General features: G+C 31.7%; 1 protein-coding gene and 1 long non-coding RNA gene across 2 annotated transcripts; one reads left to right on the top strand and one right to left on the bottom strand.

Moving 5' to 3' along the window:
• Positions 1-952: 952 nt before the first annotated feature.
• On the top strand, positions 953-1,897 carry LOC107001208. Its single transcript, XM_015199348.1, has 2 exons — positions 953-1,517; positions 1,614-1,897. The coding sequence occupies exons 1-2, from the start codon at positions 953-955 to the stop codon at positions 1,895-1,897; spliced, it is 849 nt and encodes a 282-aa protein (XP_015054834.1).
• Positions 1,898-16,632: 14,735 nt separating this feature from the next.
• On the bottom strand, positions 16,633-18,555 carry LOC114074322. Its single transcript, XR_003574682.1, has 3 exons — positions 18,500-18,555; positions 17,285-17,900; positions 16,633-16,841 (listed from the first exon to the last, which is right to left on the bottom strand). It is a non-coding gene; the product is annotated as an uncharacterized LOC114074322 (long non-coding RNA).
• Positions 18,556-19,814: the final 1,259 nt, after the last annotated feature.

Here is a 19,814-nt window from a genome sequence, read left to right as displayed (position 1 = left end):
AACAAAATTTTCCTAAACAAACAAAGTTTTCTTGTCACATCTTTCACAAAAGAATAAAAAACATCCTCTTCTATTGATGAATATTATATTGTGATGTTCATATTTATGTCCAAAATAATGTTTATTCACCTTTATTTATAGCATATATGGGCTTCTTCACATGATGAGTAGTTTGGCTCATTTGATTAGTGCTATATGATATTGGATTTTTTATATCTATTTTTGATAAGCATTATTGATTTTAAAAAATAACTAACCATACAAACATTTCAATCGTATTTATTAATTCTCCCTGTAGTTTTAAAACCATGTATCTAGGTGTACCTAACTTGGAATATCATATGAAATTATTAATTAGCGTAACACTATGTAACTATTTCAAATTATAGGGAGAAGTAGTAAATATGATAGAAATTTTTGTATAATTATATAAGTTTTTTTAAGTTAGATCATTAATGATTATCAAAAATAGATATAAGAAATTGAATATCATAAATCAGTAACCAGATGAGTAAAACTATTCATATGGACAAGCTTAGTTAGGCCATAAATAAAAGTGAAAAGACATCATTTTGGACATAAAAATGAACATCAATGTTAGACAATTGACATTTTTTCAGCTTATTATTATTTTTACGGTTTTTTACTTATTTCAATTTAGTGCTTTCTATTTTCTAGCTAGACTTAGTCAATTTTAGTTGCTCAACTTTCTGAAGTTAGTGGCCCCCTTTTATGGTACTTCGTGGCACATGTTCTTATTTTTAGTTTTAATGTTTATGTTTTTTTCTTTGTATAAATTCAGACTTTCTACAGATTAATATACACAAGAAATTTCATAAGTTCAATCTATTTTTTTTTCAAATCAATTTCTTGAGTAGTTTTGTTCTAACAAAGGCATCAGAGCCTCTAGTTGATCTTACAGGACAACAAAAAGTTTTAACCTACAACACAAATGGCATCAAACAACCTACCTTTAAATCCACCATTCACTTTCACTGATGAAAATTACCAAATCTGGTGTTTGAAGATGCAAGATTTTTTGGAAGCCTATGAACTTTGGGAAACTGTGACAGAAGATAAACCACTTACTGCTCTACGAGCATTTCCTACCTTCGCTCAGATAAAATCCAACAACGAAGAGAAGGCAAAGAAATCTAAAACCAAGTCGCTTATGCAGAATGCTGTGGAAGATAATGTTTTTTACAGAATCATGGCTTGTAAAACTGCAAAAGAGGCTTTGGATAGGTTGAAAGAAGAATATCAAGGCAGCGATAGAACACGTCAAATGCAAGTGTTGAACCTGAAAAGAGAGTTTGACTCCTTGAATATGCAGGAGGATGAAACTATCAGTAAGTATGCTGATCGAATCTCCTTAATTGTTAATAACATTAGACTTCTTAGTGAAGAATTTACAGATAAACGAATTGTGGAGAAATTTCTTGTGACTCTTCCTGAGAGATTTGAATCTAAGATTTCCTCTATTGAAGAATCCAAGAACCTGAGCAAACATTCATTAGGTGAACTAATGAGTGCTCTTAAAGCACAAGATCAAAGGAGGACTATGAGACGGGAAAAGTTCATTGAATGAGCTTTCTCTGTACAAAAGCAAAAAGGAAAGCAACAATTCCACCAAAAGAATAAGGGCAAGCATGATGGAGGAAACAATAGTGGAGATGTGAAGCAGAAGTTCCCTCCTTGGAAATATTGTAAAAGAAATACACATCTGGAGAAGTATTTTTGGTGGAGAGTCGGTGCTATATGCGACAACTGTAAGCAGACGGGACACGTATCCAAGCTCTGCAAATCAATAGCGAAGGCCTCTGGTGCTTTGCAAGCACAAGTAGCAGAAGCTGCCGATGCACGTGAAGAGAAACTATTTGCAGTTTCATACTTTTAAATCAGTGAATCCTCTGATTCATGGCTTCTTGACAGTGGTTGCACACATCACTTGTGCAATAATGTTGAACTGTTCAAATTCCTAGATGATACTTACCAATCTAAAGTAAAAATGGGAAACGGTGACGCAGTAGAAGTCAAAGGCAGAGGTACAGTGTCTATTCAACAATATCAGGCATCAAAACTATTTCTGATGTTTTGTACACACCTGATATGAGTCAAAATTTACTGAGTGTTGGACAAATGCTTAAAAATAATTATTCTCTGCATTTTATGAATCGTGAATGTATTGTTTTTGACCCTTCTGGAGTAGAGCTATTTTATATAAAGATGAGCAACAAAATGTTTTCAGTTGATTGGGAGAAAATAATTGAGCAGGCTTACACTATTACTTCACAAACATGTACAAACCTATGGCACAAAAGGTTTTGTCACTTCAATCTGAGAAGCATCGCCGAGATGAAAAAAAAAGACTAGTGGAAAGTATGCCAGAATTTCTTTCTAATGCTCAAATTTGTGAAACTTGCCAACAGGGAAAGAAAAAAAAATTGACATTTCAATCAAATCAAATACTAAGAGCTAACCAGAAACTTCAGCTCATTCATACGGATGTTTGCGGCCCAATGAAAACAGATTTGCTAAGTGGTAACATATACTTTCTGCACTTTATTGATGACTACACCCAAATGTGTTGGGTTTATTCATAAGACTGAAAAGTGAAGTATTTGATGTTTTTAAACAATTTAAAGCTTTAGTAGAAAATCAATTTAATCTTAGTATTAAGGCTTTGAGATCTTACAATGGAGGAGAATACACTTCTTCAAATTTTTGTAGTTTTGTAATAGCACGGGTATTGAACGCCAATTAACATTACCATACACTCCACAACAAAATGGCGTGTCTGAAAGGAAGAACAGGAAAGTAATGGAGATGGACAGATGTCTTTTGCTCGAATGAAAGATCCCAAATCTGTTTTGGGCTGAGGCAGTCAATACCTCTATATATTTTCTAAACAGATTGCCCTCTAAGGCCTTTCAGGACATGACTCCATATGAAGCTTGGTGTGGGAACAAACCATCAATACACAATCTCGATATCTTTGGGTGTATATGTTATTATCGAGTTCAAGAAACAAAAAGGAGTAAGATGGATAACAAGGCTCATAAAGGCATATTTATGGGCTATACATCATCCAAAGGTTACAAATTTTCTGTTTGAAATCAGACAAACTAATTCTCTGCCGAGAAGTGAAGTTTGATGAAGCAGCTGGTTGGGATTGGAAAAATCAAAAGACATCTTATTCTGATTCATTTTCAATAGAGCAGCCCTAACTTTCAAAAGATGAACTAGTGGATGATATACCAGTGAGGGGAACTCGATCCTTAAAAGATGTCTATCAGCGGTGTAACTTGGTTAGATTCGAACCAAAAAGCTATTCTGAAGCACAAGACTCTCAAGCATGGAGGAGAGCTATTAAAGAAGAACTAGACATGATCGAGAAGAATGGAACCTGGCAACTTGTTGACAGACCTAGAAATCGCAAGGTAATTGGTGTAAAATGGATTTTCAAGACAAAACTCAATCCTGATGGAACAATTTGCAAACATAAGGCTAGATTGGTGGTGAAGGGATACGCGCAATAATATGGTGTGGATTACCAGGAAAAATTTGCTCCTGTAGCAAGGTATGATACAATGAAGCTTATTCTTGCATTTGCATCTCAGAGTTCCTGGCAGATTAATCAACTTGATGTCAAATCAGCTTTCTTGAATGGTTTTCTTGCTGAAGAGATCGATGTAGAGCAACCTGATGGTTTCTCAACTCCTGGAAAAAAGGATCAAGTTTATCTCTTAACAAAGGCCTTGTATGGCCTAAAACAAGACCCAAGGGAATGGTATGAGAGGATGGACAATCATCTCATCCAACTTGGCTTTAGTATAAGCCAAAGTGAAGCTACTTCGTATGTGAAAGTCAATGCTGCAAGTGAGTCCTTAATTGTCTCAATTTATGTGGATGACATACTTGTGACAGGAAGAAAAATTGAACTAATCCAAAGGTTCAAGGATGAAATGGAGAAAATCTTTGAAATGACTTATCTTGGAGTCATGAAGTACTCTCTCGGCATGGAAGTGGTGCAATCCAGTGATGGAATTTTCATGTGCCAGCAGAAATACATTTCGGATATTCTAAACAGGTTCAAAATGCAAGACTGCAAACCTGTGAGTACTCCAATATCTACTAGTGTGAAGCTTGGCAAGGATGAGGATTCCGAAAAATTGGATGATAGTACGTATAGAAGCTTAATTGGCAGTCTTCTATGTCTAACCATAAGCAGGCCTGACATTTTATTTTTTGTTAGTTTGCTCTCTAGGTTCATGCATTCTCCTAGAGACACACACCTCACAGCTGCTAAAAGAGTGTCAAGGTATATTAAAGGAACTACAAAGTTTTGAATTTTTTTCCCCACATACACCGAAGTAACTATGAACCTGATCCGGTACTCTGATAGTGATTGGGGTGGTGGAGTTAATGATTAAAGAAGCACATCTGGATATCTTTTCTCTTTGGGGACAAGTTTTTTTAGTTGGATCTATAGAAAACAAGAAACTACAGTTCAATCAAAAGTAGAGGCTGAGTAAATAGTTGTTGCATCTGCTGTGTATCAAGTTATCTGGCTAAGGAAGATGATGAAGGACTTCGGTCATGAACAAACAGAAGCTACCAAGATCATGTGTGACAACAGTGCAGCAATTTCAATCTCAAAAAATCCAGTGTTTCATAGTCGAACTAAACATATCAAGATCAAGTTTCATTTTATTAGAGAGGTTAAACAATCTAATGAAGTGTTGCTTGTTCAATGTTCATCTAAGAACCAGCTAGCTGACTTTTTCACCAAGTCATTGCCAAAGGAAAGGTTTGAAGATCTGAGCCAAAGAATTGGTGTTTGCAACATTAATGCCAAGGAGGAGTGTTAGACAACTGACATTTTTTCAGCTTATTATTATTTTTACTGTTTTTTACTTATTTCAACTTAGTGTTTCCTATTTTCTATTTAGACTTAGTCAACTTTAGTTGCTCAACTTTCTGAAGTTAGTGGCCCCTTTATGGCTTTTAGTGGCCCCCTTTTATGGTAGTTAGTGGCACATGTTCTTATTTTTAGTTTTAATGTTTATGTTTTTTTCTTTGTATAAATTCAGAGTTTCTACAGATTAATATACACAAGGAATTTCATAAGTTTAGTCTATTTTTATTTTTTCAAATCAGTTTCTTGAGTATTTTTGTTCTAGTAGTCAATATATTATATTCATCAATAGAAGAGGATCTCTTATTTTTCAAAGAAGTGTCAAGAATATTTGGTTTGGTTTTGAGAAAACTTGTTAGTATTATTAGGAACAATTCATGGTTATGTTACAATTTCATTTTTTGTTCGTATCAAAACCTAGATTTTTATATTTATTTTGTAGCTTATCATTACAATTATTTTTTTTAGTTTTTTGACTTATAATACATAAAAGATCTTTCTTTTCTAGTATAGATATCTGGAAAAAATAATAATTTACTTTTATTCAAAATGTAAGAAGACAAAATATCTAATTTATATTTAATAAAGAGTGTATGAAAGGGTAGCAAAGACCCTATGTTCATATTTAAGGTAAAAAGAAGTTACCCAATTTGATGAGTTCTCTAGGTTGAATTGTGGGAGTGCATAAAAACTTGAATTCTTTGACTTTGATGTTATCCATCTGTGGACAGAAGACGGAAGGAGGTTAGATAGAAATTGGAATCATGTTATAGCACGAATGGAGACAAGAGAAGATAGAGAGATTTCCTAAAGTCATATACTCTCTCGAATAAAAGTAAAGACGTCTCTAGAACGTTACACAAGACTCTACTACACTCATTTTGGTACATTGAGATCAACAAACCTAGGATCTGATTTAAAATTTTACATGACCCTGACCGACGTGATGGGCAGCCACACTAACCCTCCTATGGGTGAACTGTTAATACTAATTAGCTAACAAACTCTAATCAAAATACTAAAGCATTTATGTTATGGAAGCAAGTTAAATAGCTAAAATTGAATAAAATGTCAAAATATCTAACAACTAAATAATACAGAAATATACCTAGAACGTGAAAGTCAATGTACCAAAACATCTTAAGAAGGGTTACGACCCATGCTATTGAAAAAATAAATAACTAAAAAAGTCTACATCCGAAATATGGATATAGACAAAAGGTGAACTCATGGCAGCTCGGAAGAATTTTCTCACCCTTGAATTCGACCAATGATCATTCATCTACTAAACTAGGTTTGTTAATAGCCTGCTAAAGATGTCATATACTCAACAAAGAAAGAGAAGGTGTAGTATCAGTTCACAACCACAATGTTCTTGTAAGATCACACGGCTATCCCACTAAGTGCAACATATTTAAGTCATTACAACAATATAATCACATGCATCTATGGAACATATGCAATATTATAAAAATTTATGGACAAGGTGTGGTTTCATATTTCTCACGATACACAATTATATCAAATCATTGGTCCTCTCATGGAACCCAAACCCAAAAAGTTAGCATACCAAAACATAGTATCCGATCCAAAGTTTATGTCAGGACCTGACAATCGATCCCATAATTATTCCGGAACGTGGCAAGTGGTCCAAGTTAATGTGCCGGAAAGAAGCACCTGATTAATTACAATCACAATCACAAATTACATTCTCATAATCATACAATTAAGTCAAGATTTATGTCATTCATCATTTATATATCCTCATTTACAATTAATGTGATCAATATTGCAACATTCACATACATACATGTATGATAAGCAAGCAAGACCAAATATACATCACACAATCATAGAATCACAACCATCACCTACCTCGAAATAAGCTTGAAGCCCTAAAGAAACTTGATTCTTCCCTTTGTGGATTCGTTCCACTTGTTCTTAGTCTACAAATAATTGTGATAATATGAAAATAAATAAACAATCACAAATTACTCGAATTACTAACAATTCTATCAACTCTATTTCATACTCATATCCTAATATAAAAATTAGGGTTTTTCCCAACATAATTCTAAGATAAAAACTCGCATACATCGATAATTACCTTTATATTACGTTGTACTGATAAAAATATTGATCCGGGAAGCTAAAATCATACCTTTAGACATAAGAATGGTGGAAAACTGTTAAGAAAAGCGCTGAATTTGTTCCTTATATCTCATGTTCGAAATTAATGAGTAAATCATATTTGTGGTTTTCTTATGACTTTAAGTTGTGTCTGCCCCATCATGGAGACACCGACCCCTCTATAGCGACCCCGCCCTGGTGGACAACCTCAGCATCTTGCACAAAACAGTGAGCAAACTAATAATTCCAAGAACCTATTTCACAACATACGTTCCACCAACAACATTTAGAAAGCACACCCTCATGTTTAGACGATTTCAAAGTTTCTACTCGCCCGAATTCAATTTTGTAAAGTCGTACGGGTTCCTTAATGACTTATTTATCTTCTCATTTGATCAAATTCATAATTATATTGCCCAATTCCTACTAGATTTCCCTAGACTTTAATGACTTCGATTTCATCCAAATTTTAACTAGGTTGGAAAATTCCAAGTTACCAAGACAAAGTCTTCCGACCAGAAATTTTTCCATGTTGACTTTTCTATAACGATGGGATCCATTCATTAGCTGACTCTACTGTAAAGGCGCCACCTATACTTTAGTCAACATTGCACTTCCCTGAAGAATTATAAACAATTGCGTCAAATAAACAATCTAATAAACTTTAGGGTCGATCCCACGAAGAATATTATCTAGACTTAGGCAAATTTACTATTCATTGTAGTTTTAGCCAAATTATTTCTGTAAAGGGGGGGTGGGGGGTGTAACAAAAACTAATCATTGATTGATTTTAGTAACAAGTAATTAAGTAACAGAATTTTCAGTTTGTATGATCGACATGAGATGAAAGTAGGGTAGAGTTGTTCATCACAAGTTCTTAATGTAGTAAGCCTTAGTGTAGTAACCATTTCCTAGTATTTGACATGCAAAGTCGATAAGTTAGGTATATCCTAAGTTATTGTTTTACGGGTCTACATGTAAGAGTAAGGTAACTTTAAACGTTACACAACGTTTAAAAGCACTCAAAATGAAGAGATAAACAATACATTTATAAACACTATTCAAAAGTTACTATTTAATTATTAGGTATAATTTTTTAATGACTCATGATTTCCACAACCATAATTATGAATATATCTACTCATTCTTGAGTATTCATAATTCATGATTTGCTGAATAGTAGAAATAATGAACTTACAATTAGGGTTGATGAAATATAGAATCTTTAATTGATAAACAAAAAGAAATATTATAATCAACACATCAAGAATTAAGTGCTCAAAATATATATAAGTTAATTCTCAAAGCAAAAGTAAAAAGTATCGAATTGTATAACAATTTAAAAAATAAAAATCACAACTAATATTTATGGATATCAAATCTTAAATACACAAGGAAAAGGATAGCTAAGGCAATTCGGCTTAGGTAGTCAGTTTCTACGCTTGACACCTATGACTCATAAATATTCCTAAAGTTCCTAGGTGGCCTATGTCAATCATCAGTTAATCCTTTACTACATTAGCACCATCTGTGGGTATGATCTACAGTTCATAGATATTTGTATGACCAATCTTGTCAACACGTCATTAGAACACTGAAACTTAATATCTATGAACATTTTTACAACTCCATTGTACGACTCGTAAAAACAACTGAAGCTCATAATTTTTTTTTTCGTTTAACACTTACCTCCAAGAATCACCACTTCAAACTAAGACTCCTACCTACAACTCAAAGAAGAGTCTACGGCTCGTTGGTCAAGCTGTAAATCACCAATAATCACTACTGTTGCAACATTTCAATACCAATTGCTCCAGAACCTATTTCTTACAGAATACCGTCATACCTACTAACAAATGCTTAAGACGCAAACAAAAATTCTAGTTTAAATCATTAAAAAGTACCATATATCCAAGGTACATCATCTATGAATATAGCAAAAGGTATCTAAAATATATACAAGGGAAATCCTATCTTTTAAATCAATGTTGATAATAAAAATTTAATGAATAGACCATGCTCAATTATTTATTGAACAATAAAGTATAACAAAGAAATAGACGTAATAAAGTAAATAACGCAATGTGACATTCAGTATTTCCACAAAGCTCTCTTTACCTTCACTGTGCATTATCCCAAGTTATACGGTACAATCCATTTATTATTTAGATAGATTTTTTTCTGTCAAAGTCATAGCTTATCTACGAAAGAGCTCATATAGTGTTTGAATTATATTCAGTTAAGGAGCCAAGTTGTTGATCAAATCAAAACATATTTTAAATGAAAGGAAGGATTTCTTCAAGATATTTGCATTGCACCAATTTTAGTGAAATTAGGAGAAACATAAGTACGAAAATTTAACTATATTTACCAAAGAAGAAGGATACATTGAAAAATATTGTCCCTTGTTGGAATTTTAAAGGCTACTTTTCTTAAAGAATCCCCATTAAGACTATAGTTGCCATTAATTCCCCTTTTCAAATTTTCTTACACTATAATCGTGAAAGTTTTTCTCACATTATTTTCCTACGTAGGCATCACATATGAGTTTGAAACATTATTACTTTGTCATGTACAAGTATCACTTTAAGTATAACATTGACAAAGCTTTTAATGTTGTTGTTATGGGCTAAGTTAACCAATATTTGTCTCACCTAGTGGGAAGAGACGAAATCACGGTATGAACATGTTGATCATCAATAAACATGACCATCACTTCTAAGTTGATATATCATTTCCGACATCACTCTTATGTGTTGTTTTGACACTACGGTTATTTCAATTCTTGACCGTGTCAAATTGAATTTTGAATTGTCATAGGTGAATATGTATTGTATTATCAGACGTCTCTCATTAGTGTGCCAATATTACATGAGTAGTATAATATTGTTCACATCTTAGATGAAAGCATCAACAACATAATATAAAATACTAATACTAGAGTCTTTTACTTCTATGCATTGCAAATATGAATATCTCTCATATTTTTGGCAGTGGTACCCTTAGTACTAAAAAACTGTTAAAATCGACCTTAAAAATAGGTCGCAAGACCTCATGAGGTTGATATTTTCATCTATTTTTTAATGAGAGAGACCTTATGAGGTGGATTATATGTTTTAACAAATCCACCAAAAAATAGTATATCTCGCTTATTTAAAAAATTATTCTGAATGTGAAGTGACTTTAACTAAATATTCGACCTCACGAGGTTGCTTTTGTTTAAATAAGAAAAAATTATTCAATTTAGATACTTGGTGACGTCGGTTTTTTTTTTAAAAAAATATGGTCAATAATTTTTCTTTTTAATAATGAAAGATCTTATGAGGTCTTTTGTTTTAATTAAATTTGGTCAATAATATTTTTTTTCAATAAAATACCTCATGAGGTCTCTTAACACATTTATTCAACTTTTATGAGACTCATCTGTTTAACCCTTACATCATAGGGACACTTAGTTTGAAACTCTAGATTCTTGACAGGCGAGTCGTATTCTTGAATGAAACTCTCTGTCTCTATCGATTTTCAAACTGGTAATTTTGGAGCTTATATTTTTGTTAATTTTGAAAGTCTTCCGCCTTAGTTTAGGAATATTAGTGCATTAATAGTTGGATGTGAGATAATTTTTTTTGGCTTTTCAGTCATCTCCTTGTTTAAATCAATACCTAATTGGCACCACAATTACTTCCTTTTAGTTATGCCTGAAGAAGAAATTGACTTTAAGATGAGTATTATTTATTCGAATCAACCTCAACGATTCTATGTCCTACTGGAGGGCGGTTAAACATAATTGGGGGCCTAAAACAAAGTTTCAATTCGAATCCTAAAAATATAAACAAACTTCGTACACACATCTACTTCTACTGATACGCCTTGATGATTATTGTGCTTTGTAACCCTTAGATTTGTATTGCATTAACTGAATCTCAAAGATTTTTTTGTTTTAGCAATTCCTAGTAATACTTTGTCTTATGTTTTTTTAAACTAGTATCTTTAAGTATTTGTTTTAAATGAATATCGTTAATCACGGGTATCTAGAGGATTCTTTGTAATTCACTGACAAGCCGTGTCAATAAAATTGGTACTCATTATTTTTTTCAACTGTAATATTTTATGTCAGGAAGTTGCTCAAGTTTGTTGGTAGAAAGAGCTTCATCGTCAACTTGTCTGTTAGGTAGAAGGCTAACTTTGCCATGCATGAATGTAAGTCAGTTTAACAACCCAATACAAAGCTTATATTTGTGACTTGTGGTACATACCTTCTCTGTTTTCATCAGTTTAAAGCACAATAAATACATATTTGAATAGAGGAACTAGAGTAAAAGTCAAAAAATCGAAAGAAAAAATCTCTTCATTAGTCTCCGAATGATGAATTTCTTATGTAAATGTGAACTTGTAGACATAGAGAAAGGAAATACTGAGATCACCATGCACTACATCAAGACTTTGATAAGTCAGAATCAGCATGCTCTTCCAAGACTTCATTATTAAGGAAGGGCATTAGTACTCATTGTTTTGTTTCATCTCTAACATTTTTTTCTTTTAAAGATGATTGTTTTTGTTTAGTCACTATAATCTGAGATTACCTTATAAGTTGATATCTCTAAATGCTTGATAGTAGAAGATTGTGTAGACTGTAGCATGCGAGTGAAAATCAAAAGCAAATAAATAGATAGTAATAATAAAATGCATAAGCACAAGGAATTCCATAGTGTAGTTAAAAATAGCACATTGATATTATTGTTCAATGATGCTTGGATGAATTGGTGGCTCATCTAGAAATAGACTGCAATTCCTAAACCGTTCATGTTTTTGAATCACTTGGCGAGAAATATAGAACTACAACACATTGTCGATGATACATGGTTGTCCTATGAAAACAATATTAAAGAAGTTTAAACTTATGAAAGGTGCAATGAAAATGTTGAATACTAGATGCTTCTCTAATGTTGATCTTAAACCACAGCCTTTTAGGAAACAAAGAAGCTTACATTGATCTAGATTTCATTGGATCCAACTTTTATGTAGGATTTTATTTACAACTAACTAAAAAGTATAATCCTCCTCCTCTATGCAATGGAAATGTTTGGTGCAACAACACAAAGACACATCGGCAATCACTTAACTTCTATTGAATAGATGTCCTCCTCTCTACTTGAGCTATTGATTAATAATGCAAGTGATCTAATATATAAAAATAGAAGTGTCTTGTTTTCTAATAGTTTACGATTTTGGATGACATGGTATATACTTATTTAGAAGGTTTTGAGTTTGAGGATAACTACTTGCAATCAAGAGGAAGAAAACTATTAGATTAATTCAATATTTCCATAAAATGTAAATATTAAACTAGATTATTTATTTATTGGAAGCATAATTTTTCACAAATTCTCTCTGTTGATTTATCACAAGCATCGCTGTCTAATATATGTTTATAATTTAGATTGTTTAGTTATTTTACTATTGCTTAGTGTTTCTTGATATCTTTATGTCTCTTTTTTGTGTGATATTAAACCCTTTTAATTAAGTCTTACTTTATTATATTAATAATATTTAAGTAGTACAATTTAAAAAATTGAAAAGTAATACATTTTCATATAAATTACTCAAAATATTACAAGTCATATGATTACTTGTCTACATTACATGTCATCTTTCTCATTATGCATGTGATAACGATTTATAACAGTATCTACCAAAATCTTAGCTATATTATCCATAGGAGAAGATTGATTCAAATGAGGCCTTGGGCACGTCCACAGAAGCAAAGATTTATATATTTTAGCTTCTATATATATTTTTTCCTCCCACTTGACTTCAAATGCATACATATATGTCAAACAATCCTTATTCGGACCAAGAAAAATATAAATGTTAATAATTACTTCCATCTAGTTATGTGGGAAATAAAAAATAAATATAATAAAACTTTTGGATCCAAGACCGGTATAAAATGAAAAGTCAATTCTTCTTGTTTCATCTTAAATAAATGAGTATATTCTAGTATGGAAGAATAAGGCTCCATTAAGATATTCCTTATATTTTATTCTCCCTTCCCTCTTCCAAGTTATTGATCCCTAAAGATATTTTAAATAGATTTTGAACATTAGTTCTAATAATTTCATAAGCAAATATAACTCCATCCGTCCCATTTTATGTGGCAACATTTGACCGGACACGGAATTAAAGTAATAAAGAAGAGTTTGAAATGTTCACCAAATTGGCCTTCAAAAAATTAATTTCACTTTTCTCTCTCCTCATAAATGTATTATAGTATAATTAAATTAAGTGGAACAACAAGGGTAAAACAGGAATTTTACTGTCAAATACTTACCATATAAGGAAATGTGACATACTTTTTGAGACTGGCCGAAAAGGAAATGGTGACATATAAAATGGGACGGAGGGAGTACTAATTCTTGTCCTTCATCAATAAACTCTTTTACATTGTTTTCTTACATTATTGTTAGTAGCACTGGCAGTTAGAGTACTTTGTGTCCGTCACTGTCCAACCATTTTCGAAATGAGAAAAAATAAACAATCAGATCATTTATTCGTTACCATTAATAGGTGTTAAAAACGTAGTTATTTCTATGTAATCTTCTTTATTATCAAAATTGAGAACATGGTTGAACATATCAAACTTTTATCAAAGTAAAAAAGCATTCAACCTTATTTCTTGTCCCAAAATTCAACCTAGAAAATTCATCAAATTGGGTAACTTGTTTTTACCTAATGTATTAATATTTGGTCTTTGCTACTCTTTAAAACTCTCTCCGTATTTAATAGAAATGTGATATTTTTCCTATTTACATTTTGAATAAAATAAAATGACATTTAAAAATGAAGCAACTTTATATATAAAGAAGTCATAAATTCAAAACTAAAAATTATAAAAATAAACTAGAAAATAAAGAAAAAATTAGTCTTTGAAACTAATAAAAAAAGAAATCCTCTTCTATTGATGAATATAATATTGTGTTGTTCATATTTATGTCAAAAATCATGTATCTTCACCTTTATTTATAGCATATCTGGGCTTCGTCATATGATAAGTAGTTTGACCCATTTTTTTTACTTCATTATGATATCGGATTTCTTATATCTATTTTTGATAATAATTTTTGATTTTACATAATGAAAAACTATCTAATTAAACAAACATTTATGTCATATTTACTAATACTCCTTATAGTTTTAAAACCATGTATCTAGGTGTACCTAACTTGAAATATTAGATGAAATTATTAATTAGTGTGAGACTATATAACTATTTCAAATCATTGGGAGAAATAGTAATTATGATTGAAATTTTTGTATAATTAGATAAATTTTTCTTAAGTCAAAACAGTGTTGATTATAAAAAATGGATATAAGAAATTTAATATCATAAATCAATAATCAAATGAGTGAAACTATACACATATGAACAAGCCTAGTTATGCTATAAATAAAAGTAAAAATACCTGATTTTTGACATAAAAATGAACATCATTTTATTGTATTCATCAATAGAAGAGGATCTCTTACTTTTCAAAGAAGTGTCAAGAATATTTGGTTTGGTTCTGAGAAAATTTGTTATTGCTATTAGGTTCAATTGATGGTCATGTTACAATTTCATTTTTCTTTCGTATCAAAACCTAGCTTTATATATTTATTTTCTATCTTATCATTATAATTTTCGTTTTTCGTTTTTTGACTCTTTAATACATAAAAGATCTTTATTTTCAAACATATATATCTGAAAAAACAAGTATTTACTTTTATTCAAAATATAAGAAGACAAAATATCTAATTTTTATTTAATAAAGAGTGTTTGAAAAGGTAACAAAGGACCTATGTTTATAAATATGATAAAAAGAAGTTTAATAATGTTTATTTAATAAAGAGTGTTTGATGGAAAGTTTATACTGTTTTATATATTTAACAATGTTCTCAATTTGGACAATAAACAAGATTTACATTGAAATAACTATGTTGTAACACCTATTAAATGGTTACAAATAAATGATTTCATTGTTTCTCTATTCTCATTTTAGAAATTGTTGGACAAGGACGGACACGAAGTACTCTAGTTTTCATTGCTACTAACAATAAAGTAACAAGACAACGTAGAAGAGTTCATCGACAAAGGACAATAATCAGTAATGATTCTGATGATGAAATTATTAAAACTAATGTTCCAAATTCTACTCAAAATATCTTTAGGGATAAAAAATCTTGGAAGACAGAAGGGGGAATAAAATATGAGGAATATCAAAATAGATCCTTCTTGTTCCAAACTATAATATACTCATCTACTTAAGATGAAAGAAGAAGAATTGACTTCTCATTTATATTGGTCTTGGATCAAAAAATGTTATTTATTTTCTCTACCACGTAACTGAATGGAAGTAATGATTAACATTTATATTTTTCTTGGTCCAAATGAATATTGTTTGACATATATGCATGCATATAAAGTCAAGTGGGAGGAAAAAATAACTATAGAAGCTAAAATATAGATATATTGGCTTCTGTAGAAGTTTCCTAGGCCTCATTTTTATCAATCTTGTCCTATGATTAATATAGCTAAGCTTTTTGTAGATAGTGTTATAAATTGTTATCACTGACCTAATGAGCAAGATGACAAGTAATAATATGAATTGTTATATTTTGAGTAATTTATATGAAAATGTATTACTTGTTCATTTGTTTAATTGATGCGATACTTGAATATTATTAATATAATAAATTAAGACTTAATACAATAGCATATTTTCATGGAAGTAGGGAAGATGTTAATATGGACTTCATTACATGTTTACCTTACACACATCATTAGTTTGACTCGATTTGTGCTATTGTGGACCAAATGAAGAAATCAACTCAATTTCATCCCATTACGACTTAATGGACCAAATGAAGAAATCTACTAACTTTCATCTCATTAACACTTCATTCTTATTAGAGTATTATACCAAGCAATATTAGGGATATGGTAAGGTTGCATGGAGTACCATTGTCCATTATCGTCGATCGAGGCACTCAACTTACTTCTCAATATTTGATGTCATTCCAAAAGGGTCCTGGTACTCGTGTTAAGCTCAATACTGCATTTAACCCTCAAATCATATCGCTAAGCGAAGTGTACTAGAAAAATATTGGATGATATGTCGAGAGCCTGTGTGATTGATTTCAAGGGTAATTGGGATTATCACTTGCATTTGATTGAGTTTGTATATAATAATATCTATCATTAAAGTAGTTGTATGACTTTATTTGAATCTCTTTATTGTAGGACATTGAGATCTCTAATAGAGTGTTTATGAATTCGCATTGATTGTCTAAATGTTTAGCATTTGTACATCTAGTATTCAATGCCTCCTTGTTGAAGAAGATTGTTTAAGATCTGGAAACTATTATTCCTTGGGAAGACATGGGACTTAAGGAGAATCATTCTTATGAAGAAGTTCCTATTGAGATGTCACAACCGAAAAATTAACGTGATGACACTCGTCTTATCTCACCAAGAAAAGTCAGCCTAAAACACAATCATTACAAGAAAATGCAAAAATTTAATAATTACGTCAAAAATACCCCCAAAATATTGTTGTCATGTGTACAAGCCTCTAAAATATTACAATTGATTCAAAATAACACACATGTGTTAAATGAAATTATTTCTAAAATAGAACAAGATTATAATTAAGGAGAAAGAAGGTTCATTGAAATGACAAGCAATTATCTCACAAAACTCCACAAGAAGTCTCCTACAAGGAGAAGAAAAAGTATCACATTGGTCCAGATTAATTACCTACAAAAAATTGTAGAAGAAAGGGGTGAGCACCAAACCATACAGGACTCAGCAAGAAAACCTCTAAACATAAGTTAAGGGGATGAAATACGAGTACTCTTACCACCCCAACCGAACCTCCACAACTACAACATGCATAAAAATTATCCCTACCTAACAACTCACAGTTTACATGACACATAGCTCAACAACAACACTTAGACAACTTACATATATATCCTCAACAAAAACACTTTGACAAATTACATATCCTCAATGACAACACTTTAACAAATTACATAACCTCAACAACAAGCTCAGTATTCATCAATCACAAGTTCCAAAGAAAGGCATTCATAAGATCAGCAAAAACACAATATCAAGTTCACTAATGATAAGTATGTGCAATTCTATAGAATGCAATGTCAAGTATAATGATGCATGTATGACTTAGTTATACACACCTGCTGTCTCTCAGTCCAGAACCCATAGGGGACATATCTTTCCATGCATTCATTGTGGCGTGTGATACGACCCTCGATAATAGTAACCATCACGTCGTGCAATACTTCCATCGATATATAGAATCCATCGTGGCGTGCGATATGTCCCTCTAAATTTAGTATAAATTGCAGAGCGCGCTACATCCCTCGAAATGGTATAGCCTCTTTAATTTGTTATTATTTCTCAATGCACATAACACTTGTCACAATCATGTCTTAGAATAATGCAAATGACATGTTCACATAAATAATGAGGAGATGACCATTTTCATATAAAGGCACAATTAACAACAATACAACCATGATACAACATCAACAAATAAGCATAAACCTTCAAATTATTCCCAAACATCATGCAATAACAATATATCACATTACAATTTTTCATTATTAAATATACTCAACATGAACAAGTCAACCCATCACAATTCCCATTACTTCCAAACATTTACCACAAGAAAATACACGAATTTCATATGCTAAACAAGGGTTTAGAAAGTCACTTGCCTCAAATAACCGAACAATCACTCTAAGACATGACCTTTCCCTTTTCGTTGAGCCTCCAAATTAATGCAATCTATTCAAATATATGTTCACAATAAGATTGCAAAATTTAAAACACTCGAATAGCTATATGTTTAGCCTAGACCAAAAAACTCACATCAAACCTGTAGTCAAGTTATCCTAACTTGATACCAAGTAATATGTGAACTCTTTCATTCTCCTTTGTTTTTCTCAAAATTTTAAGCCTAGGGTTAGATTTCAATTCCTCCAAATAATTTAATCTAACTTTAATGAGATTAAAATAATGCAATACACTTAATTTACAATATAACAATTAAAGAATATAATTAATTATTAAGAGTAAAAGCCAACTGGTATTCAAAACCAGTGGCAATGTTTAGAAAATAAGAGTACATTTTTGTCCAAGTCAAACCCATAAACCAAAATGAAACTACAGAGCATGAAATCACCAACGTCTTCAAATTAACCCTATAACTAATCATTTATATCACAACCCAATCATCTCCAATCATTATTTGCCCACTAATCTGATTCATTCCTCAATTTTTAACTTCTTAAAAACACATATTCTGAGTCACGCATTTAATACTACTTTACATACATATATCATATGACCTTTACTAATAAAGAGGTGATATATTGAATTCTTACCTGATGGAGATTGGTCTCCGTCTTGGTTTTGCCTCCCTTCTCTTCTTAATTTAATTGTTTATGACAAACCCTTTAATCTATTTTAATACATGAGTCTAATAAAATAACGTATTAAAAGTCATAATTCCTACTAATCTATTTTAATATTTTAGACTTGATTTATTATTATTAATAATAATTAAATTACCTACAAATGAATTAATTATAGTTATTATTTAAAATTATCAAAAATAATCATTGGGTCCAGGTCATTACATTATCCACCACTAATAATCATGTTCCTTCTCGAACACAAGAAAGAAGAAGAAAGAATTATTGGCATTATCAAAAGTATAACATATCTTAACTTTAATTAATTAAGAATATACTAAGACATCAAGAATAATCATTTTTTTTGAAATAAGTAGGGAAATTTGGAAATTTTCCGGCTTCCAAAAGTGAGTTTTTATCATTTTCAAACGGCCAAAAGATCAAGCTCAGTAGGAGTTTGGATGAGTTCTTTATATGGTTGGAAATCCCCTGTTGAGATCTTTCCAACGCCGCTGAGTTTGCACAAATCCGATGTCGTATAAAGGAGATATGCTTTTTGGAAGTTGGGATGATGGACTGAGGAAAGTCCAATCCGAATTTTAGTAAGGGCAAAATTCTCTTTTCACCCTAGTATTGCATAATTCATTTTAAGGGTTATTTAGGGGTAAATACCATGTCTTAAATAAGTTTTACAAAAATTAAGAAGGCTTAGGCTTGGGAGAAAAGAGAAAAGAAAAGGAAGATCAAGAATTGTCCATGAAACACCATGATCGTTGCATGGATTTTGTCGGGGTGATCCCTATCGAGGTATGTGAGGTCATTCGGTGTTGGATCCTTCCAACCAACCCCATTTGTTTCAATTAAGCAAGGTAGAGTACATGGAATGTTGAATATCGGAGATCTTGATGAAAAAATAGCTAAATTCTTGTTGGTTGAATTGTAGTTGATCTTTAGTATACTTGATTCATGTTTCTAGACTGTTTTTGAGTCTAATCTATTGGGTAATAAGGTATTTAATGATCCTATATTTTTGGGGTAAGATCCATGGAAGTTTAGGAGGTTTAGAGATGAAAAGCATAGGAGAAAAGTCAAAAATCCCGTTTGATAACCCTTGGGGTGCCGCGCCAGTCAGAGCCCCTCAGGAATGGCTCTGTCTGACAGGCCATGGCGTGCCGCGCCTCTCAGAACGCCTCAGACAAGAGTCTGTCGTTCAGGCTCAAGCGCTCCGCGCCTCTAAGAGCGCCAAGACCCCCAGGAGACCCCATTCTTTCCTTATCTTTTCATA

Source organism: Solanum pennellii, chromosome 10 (genome assembly GCF_001406875.1).
Source record: "Solanum pennellii chromosome 10, SPENNV200".
NCBI classification, from domain to species: Eukaryota; Viridiplantae; Streptophyta; class Magnoliopsida; order Solanales; family Solanaceae; genus Solanum; species Solanum pennellii.
The sequence above is the reverse complement of the archived record's forward strand: the minus strand, read 5'-3'. Positions and strand labels throughout refer to the sequence as shown.